The sequence below is a fragment of the Octopus sinensis genome, linkage group LG3 (assembly GCF_006345805.1).
Source record: "Octopus sinensis linkage group LG3, ASM634580v1, whole genome shotgun sequence".
Taxonomy (NCBI): Eukaryota; Metazoa; Mollusca; class Cephalopoda; order Octopoda; family Octopodidae; genus Octopus; species Octopus sinensis.
In genome coordinates, this window is record NC_042999.1 from 128,749,420 (window position 1) to 128,757,652 (window position 8,233).

Consider the following 8,233-nt stretch of genomic DNA (forward strand, 5'->3'; position numbering starts at 1 on the left):
TGTTATCCAATTTCTTGGACATAATTTTAGTGAGATTTGACAGCTATTTATAGTAGTCGAGCAACCGCTTAGAGGAACCTTCATTGGTTTGCATTATACATCTTGGGTGCAATAACTGATTCAGGCTTAGTGAAGTTCTAACCTGTAGCATGTTTATAAGGTCTGCATGCGTGTTTCCCCTGCCTGGTAGTGTGGTTATGCCACTCCAGTGTGGAGTAACATGCTCTTGGAATGTCTGCAAACTGTTACCATTCAACAGAGTTTGGCAACATTGCAGAATTATATTCCAATTTTAATAATGATGATGATGATGATGAAATAAATGATTGCTGATTAAATGGGTCTCCAAATATATATATGTGATTGACATAACCCAATGTCGAAAGTGTGCACCAGGAAGATGGTACTAATTTATCTTTACTTTCAACAGTGCTGATAGATACATGTCATATCGAGGTTGCATTTGGTCAATTCAACAAAATACTTCATGTGGAAAAATATGTAACGATAAGTATTTGTAACGATAAAATTTTTAGTCGTAGTCGATGGTCACCAGTTTTAAGGGTTAGGTTTTTATTTTGGTGTAGTTACCAATTATAAAGGGTAAGATTGATTAGTAAACAATATTATGAAATGTCGGAGTCAGCAGTTGTAACGATAAAAATTTGTTATAATTGCATACTGTAGGATGTGAAAGATGAACAATGCACGAAGTTATGAGAAAGTATTTATTTACTGTTATGTTACAATACCTTGCCTCGACGAGCAGGTTATGATAAATCCAAAAGCATGAGAATTAAAGTTTGTGTTTGTGTCCCCTTCATTGTTTAGTAGTAATTACAGAGAGAGATAGAATGACGTTGTAAGAGAACAGAATTAGAGCAAGTGAGAGTTGTAGGGTGTGGATCGTTGTCTCACAGTTGCTGACAGTAAATTTCATTTCTCCCTCTGACCAAGGTTCTAGCTGGTCAGCTAGACTTCGTTGTCACCAGAGTGACTAACTGATTGAGTCGTCACCATGTGACCAGACTCGTTGAGTCATTACTGACTGATTTTTGCTTGGGGTATTCTTGCTTTTAGAACTATCCAGAAGGATAGATATATAATTGAGAACAATAGATTTAGTTGGTGGTTTTGTTATTTCTATTCTAGCTTTTGGTGAAGTAGAAGAGGTTAGAAAGGGTCAAAACATTATTTCAGCCTAGCTAAAGGCATCTAGAAAATGTAAAACTGCTGTCAGAGAAAAACCATTGTTCCACTGTGGGAAAAGTTCTGTTGCAGTGTTAATTTAAATTTGGCTATGGTGGATCAAATCCACTTCATGCTTGCAAGATCTACTACATGTATGTATGTATGTATGTATGTATGTATGTATGTATGTATGTATGTATGTATGTATGTATGTATGTATGTATGTATGTATGTATGTATGCATGTATATGTCTGTATGTGTGCATGCATGTATGTATGTATGTATGTATGTATATGTATGTATGTATGTATGTATGTATGTATGTATGCATGCATGCATGTATGTATGTATTTACTCAGTCATTCTCCCTACCTATTTGAAATCATTAGTATTGCATCATCAGTTTATACTGTTGCATCATCTTTGAGAGTAAAAATTGGTCAGTATTGTTGTTGAGAGAGAGAGAGAGAAAGTTTGAAACATGGTCAAGTGACAGGTACTATATTTTCAAGAAATTTTTCCTCAACTTTGACTCAATTGTAATTGAGGTTGCTAATAAATATTTGGATAATTGTTGGTGTTTAACAGTCAATATTCTTATCTCTGGTAGAGTTAATTTTTACCCCACACTAATTTCTAATTTGATCATTTTCAATTTTCAAAAAAAAAATGTCTCACTTGGGGCAAAATGAGTAATGACTAGTTTCAATAATTTCTCCTTAACTGCATGAAGAGAGTCACTCCAGCTGATTGCGAAGAAGCTATAGAGAATATTTTATGTCGAGTTTTTAGATTTAGCAAAGTTTCGGTTATTTCATATCATGTGCCATTTTTCCATGACCTAGATATTTTTTTTTCTTTGCGTTTCTAATCTCTCTGTTGTCTGAGGATAGATATTGATGTGTATGAGTCTTTTTTCGGATATATTTCTGGAAAATTGAAGAGGCAAATTTACCTTATCCCGTCTTACTCACTTTGCCCCATTTAAATTTGTCTTTTATATGCTCAAAGAAAACGAAGATAATTTTCTGAAATAGTCTTCTGAATACGTTATAGTGTTTTTAATGCTTTTAAAGGTCATTTGCTTAACTGATAGTTTTTATATGATAGTGAACTTCTGTAATTCTTTTTTTTTTTCTCAATCAAAAATGCTGTAAATATTACATATTGTGCCCCAAACCCTACATATATGATTTTTATATCTGGATCAGATATCTGCGGATATTAGCAAGAGAAAGGATTTCAAACTGTCTCAGATCGGACAGAGCTAAGCTTATTACCTAGACCGATGTCGAACTTGATCAAGTAGTCCACATTTTACGTTCTTCTTGTCTTCCTTTTCTTTACATGATAAAATTTCGTTTGATCTTCAAGAGAATTATATATTTCAACATTTTTGCTTTCTTTTAATTCTACTTTTTATAGGCAGGAAAAAAAATTCGAGCTTGCCAGGATTCGAACCTGGAATCTTCTGATCCGTAGTCAGACGCGTTATCCATTGCGCCACAAGCCCTGACTGATAGTGGAGGTGAAATTTAATGTATTTATTTTGTAATCAGCATTATATGGTGTCTAGAGAAAATATTTTTGGTTAATTTAATTTAATGAAGCAAATAGCACTGTTTCCCAGTGATTCCGTATTTTCATTAAATTTTTACCGCTTCTTTTTAAATGATTTTTTTCATCAGCAGAAAGATTGTTTATGGTCTGAACCTAAGTCAAGCTATCATTAAAAGTACTCCAAACCGTTATTTTCCTAGCCTTTTCTTTCAAAATTATCTAAAATTACTTTATCCAAAAACTCCTTTTTCTTTTTAAAACTATGGGATGTGTCTAAGCACTTAGATTTCGTTTCTATTTGTGTAGTATCTCAAGCGTCCACATAAAGTCTTCCTCTTCGGCTGGTTTTTCACTAATAGTTTGGTATTCCGTGACTGCTGATTTTTTTTGTCGATGACTCTAAACCTCATGTTCATATTAAAATAATTGTATTTTATAATTATTCTCAGTAACTGTCCAACCATTTTATACATTATTATGTAATCTTTAGCCCCTTGTGGGCAATAAAGAAATATATACATTATTATGTAAAACTACCCTGACTACTGTCTCGGCCTGCTTGTTATAGTTTCAAGAGATTTTGTCGTTGTTGTTTTGTAAATTATTACATACTGTCATATTTAAACTAGTGTCCTCATCTTGTTACAGTCACGATGTTTTGCTTGATGTGTAACCTCTAGCCTTTTCCACGTGCCTGTCTTGGCATATTTACGTGACCCACCCCCACCCCACCCGCATAAATTTGTTTCCTCATAACTTAAAAATGAATATTTTTATATGAAATTCTCAACAAATAGCCTTCAAATTGCGAACATTGTGATTATATCGGACTGAAAAAAAAAATAGAATAAAAAATTCAGTACCTTGTGACTATAAGAACCAAAATTATTTTTTTCCCTGTTTTAGACTGAATATTGTCTTCACGGATGTTATTGTTTAAAATTATTATATCCCTTTTGATGGGTGGTCTCATTCCAAAACTTTACTAAGCGGTATTTCCATCATGGGTTTTTCCAGTGAAAACACTCAACATATTTATATATATTATTACTTACAATTTTAAATGATTGAATTACACTGGATGAAAGAGAATACCACATATATGGCGAAGTTTCGCATGTCGAAACTATGCCCATATATTTATTAAAAGAGGAAGGAAATAACGTCATAGTTTTTTGTAACATAATTTACAAAAGTTAGAAAATACGTCATTGTGACGTCCATGCCTTTACTGAACTTAAGGGAAAAATCATACAATACTTGTCTCACTGGTAATTTTCGTCATATGATATTATTCTCTTTCTTACCACACACACACACGATAGCACATACATATATACATATGCATATATATATGAACCGCTACTAGATGAAAACGGCTCACCAACTGCGGACCTCCAGAGGATCAGTGAATTACTGAATGCACAATACAAGAGTGCTTTCAGCATACCGCTGGGGAAGCTACGAGTGACTGTGCCAGATAGGTTCTTTGACCCCGAAGACACACATTGTGAAATGGCAACTATTGATAACATCAACATAGAGGAAATTGATGTGATATCAGCCATTAAAGAGCTGAGCTGGAACTCGGAAACGGACCCCGGTGAATTCCCTGCAATCCTCCTAAAGAAATGTAAAAGAGTTCTAGTTAAACCGCTTTAAATCCTTTTCCAGGACTCCCTCAGGATGGGCAAACTCCCCAAAAAACTAAAAGAGGGATTAATATGCCCTATCCATAAGGGAGAAAGCAGGGCAGAGGTAGGAATTATAGACCTGTCTCCCTAACCTCCCACGTCAGTAAAGTCATGGAGTGCATTGTCAGGAAAAGACTGAGTTCCTTGAGGACAATGGCCTGCTCTCTAACACCCAACATAGCTTTCGCCCTGGAAGGAGCTGTCTTACACAGCTTCTGCGACACTATGACTGGGTACTGAAGTAATTAATGAACTGCTCAAATGTGGATGTGGTATACCTTGACTTTGCAAAGGTATTTGACAATGATATGCCACAAAATACGGTAAAGTCGGAGAGTGGCTGCATGATTTCCTAAAGGACATGAGCCAAACTGTTCTTGTCTCGGACATGGTAATGTCTACCGGCGAGATCTCGTTCAAAATGGCGCTGGTTTCTTGTGACTCGCTACATGGGCTCCCCTCCCTGAGAACGCAAGAGCGAAATTAGAATGACTGGAGCTGGCACAAAAAAGAGCAAAGATAGCCACCGATCGCAAACAATAAGATGTTGTACAAAATGTGATAAGTCAAGACAAAATAATTACAATATAAAGGGCCTGCACAAAATTTTTGACAAAGTTCAATGGCAAGGCATTGGAATTGTTCAGCACACGAGAAAACAATTGTCTGTCACAGGAAAAAAGGTTGTTAAATGTAAATAGTTCTGGTGAGTTTTTTTGGCCAATGCCTGTCCTGGTGACATAGGTTTTGTTTGTGTCCAGGTGACATAGGGTTGTTTGTGGCGACGAAAGTGGAGGTGTAGGTGATGGTGTGGTCAAAGATGCATGTGTAGGTGGTTGTGAAGGATCAAAAATGGGCGTGGCTGGGGTGTCATCGAAGGGTGTGAGCACCTCAAAATGTGCCTTTTTAAGTCTGTCGACTGACACGGTCTCTGCCCGATCATTGATATCGAGACTAAAAGTTTTGGGTGTGCGCGATAGCACAGGAAATGGTCCTTTATAAGGAGAAACGAGCGGTCCTCTGACAGAATTATCCCGAACAAAAACATGAGTCCATTTGTCAATGTCCGGTGGGACGTGAGAGGGAATAGACTGATCACGCGGATGCATGGGTGGAAGACTCGAGAAATACGAACGAAGTCTGGTGAAATACGACGTTGGATCAGGATGCGATTAATTGTCTGGTGCCAACATTGTACCGGGGAGTACCAGGATGGTACCGTAAAGAAATTCAGCAGAGGAGAAACCTACGTCTGTTTCAACAGCGGTGCGACAACCAAGAACGATAGGCAGGAATTCTGTCCAAGACTGAGTATCAGGAGTGGCGCGTAGAGCAGCCTTCAGTTGCCTGTGAAAACGTTCGACTATCCCGTTGGAAGCTGGATGGTAGCTGGTCGTACGAATGTGATGAACGCCTAGGATTCAGGATAATTCACGAAATAATCCACGATCAGTGGTTATTTTAGCTGGGACACCAAAGCGAGCAATCCAGTTAGAAACGAAAGCTCGAGCAACTGACTCAACGGAAATGTCCACTATTGGAATGGCTTCAGGCCAACGAGAGAAACGATCGACGCATGTCAATATGTAAGAGAAACCGCGACTAACAGGCCATGGTCCAACCTGATCAATGTGGACATGGCGAAAGCGAGTCTCCGGCAGAGAAAACTGTCAAAGAGGAGCGCGAATGTGCCTGTGGATTTTAGAACGCTGGCATTTCACACAAGAGCGTGCCCAAGCGGTGATCATGCGGCGCATATTAAGCCAGAAAAACCGAGCTGTAATATACTTCACCGAGGCAGCGATGCCAGGATGTAACAGAGAATGCAAGGCATCAAAAACAGAACGCTGATGGTTCGCAGGTACAAATGGTTTGGGAAAACCAGTGACTGTGTCACAAATCTTTGTGACGGAAGTGGAAGATAGGCAAAGTTGCAATAGGACAACTTGGTGGAAGTTAGATCTAATGTGTCCAGAGCTGGTTAATCCTGGGCAATGGCAGTTCGATTGCAGCAGGAGATGAAAGAGAACACACAGGGAGACGAGAGAATACGTCAGCAGGCACGTTCTCTGTTTCAGGTATATGCCGAATGTCACTCATGAACTGGGAAACGTAGTCCAGGTGAAGAAAAGCACGAGGCGAGTGCTTGTCCGATTTAAATGACAGAGCAAACGTAAGAGGCTTGTGATCAGTATGAATCACATAATGTCGGCCCTCGAGTTGATGTTGAAAATGACGAACCGACAGGTAGATCGCTAAGAGTTCACGATCAAACATACTGTAACGACGCTCAGCTGGCTTTAATTGACGAGAAAAAATGCCAAAGGTCGAATTTGATTGTCGACGGTAGGTTGCGAAACAGTACCAACCGCAGAATCCAATGCATCAACTGTTAAAGAGAGACGAGCATCAGGAACCTGATGTACAAGCAAAGGAACAGAAGCTATTTCCTTCTTGGTTGACTCAAAACAAGATAATGCTTCGGCAAATAGAGTGATAGGATATTTTTTTTTTTTTGCGTTTGCTTTCAATAGTTGAGTCAAGGGAAGTAACTTGTCTGCACATTTATGTATGAACCTCCTGTAAAAGTTGACAGTTCCCAAGAAGTGACGCAGTTGGCGTAAGGAAGTGGGAGGTGAGATGCGTTGAATTTCATCGACTTTAGAGAAGAGTGGTCGGATACCATTAGAGTCGATATAATGACCTAGGAATTCCTGAGAGGTCTGTCCGAAAACACATTTATCGGGGTTGATTCGCACATTGTAGGTGTGAAGATGCTGAAAAAGTTGAGATAAGTCTTGGAGATGATTTTCACGCGTGTCGCTAGCTATGAGCAAATCATCGACGTAAGCGAACACAAAGTCAAGTCCATGGACAACTTCGTCAATAAACCTCTGGAATGTGCTCGTTGCATTCTGCAAACCGAAGCTCATGAACAGGAACTCGAAACTTCCAAAGGGGGTGGTAAAGGCAGTTTTGGGGATGTCTTCAGAGTCCATTGGAATTTGATAAGCTCAGATGAGGTCAACCTTGGAAAAAATAGTACAACCATACAAGTTTGAAGAAAAATCTTGGAGATTCCTTGTAGGATAGCGATCGGGAACAGTGATCGCATTCAAGCATCTGTAATCCCCCACCGTGCGAAAATCTGAATTCCCTTCCCGTGCCAAATGTAGAGGAGATGTCCAAGGGCTGGTAGACGGGCGAATAAGGCCGAGTTAAAGCATATGCTCCAACTCAGATCGAGTCTTTTTGAGCCGATCAGGATCGAGTCGCTGTGGACGCGAAAAGACGAGTGGTCCAGAAGTAGTGATATAAGTCGAGTGTGTGACTTTGACTGATTTTAAAGTCGGATCTACCAGCTCTGGGAAAGAAACCAAAAGGGAGCGGAACTGGTCACCAGCAGTAGCGACAAAAAATGACGGGCTGAAAACAGCATTAGTAGTAATCTGAGTAGGCGTAAACAAAGACATAGAATCGTCCACGAGTCTCTGTCGCCTGACATCTACTAGTAAGTGAAAGTGGTTTAAGAAGTCCGCGCCCAGAATAGGGCATGGTAAATCTGCTATAACAAAGACCCACCTAAAATCCCTTCGAAGGTTGAGATCTAGGTGTAATGAGACCTGACCGTAAGTTTTTATCGGGGATAGATTCACCGCGTGCAGGTTAATGGCAGATTTCTTCGGCTTGTCTGAAGTAAGACGCAAAGGCCAAATAGAACAGCTGGATCCGGTATCAACTATAAACGATTCGTTAGATACACGATCCTTAACAAAGAATGCACGAT

General features: G+C 39.2%; 2 protein-coding genes and 1 non-coding gene across 3 annotated transcripts in view; 1 reads left to right on the forward strand and 2 right to left on the reverse strand.

The window, feature by feature from the left end:
- LOC115209127 (purine nucleoside phosphorylase LACC1) overlaps positions 1-8,233 on the forward strand; it is a 35,302-nt gene that overhangs the window by 1,919 nt on the left and 25,150 nt on the right. The gene's annotated exons all lie outside the window — the stretch shown is intronic.
- Positions 2,633-2,705, reverse strand: Trnar-acg. Its single transcript has one exon. It is a non-coding gene; the product is annotated as a tRNA-Arg (tRNA).
- LOC115209528 overlaps positions 7,665-8,233 on the reverse strand; it is a 657-nt gene continuing 88 nt past the window's right edge. The window contains exon 1 of the mRNA XM_029777958.1: positions 7,665-8,233. This exon is cut by the window's right edge and continues 88 nt beyond it. Coding sequence (XP_029633818.1) covers positions 7,665-8,233 — 569 coding nt within the window.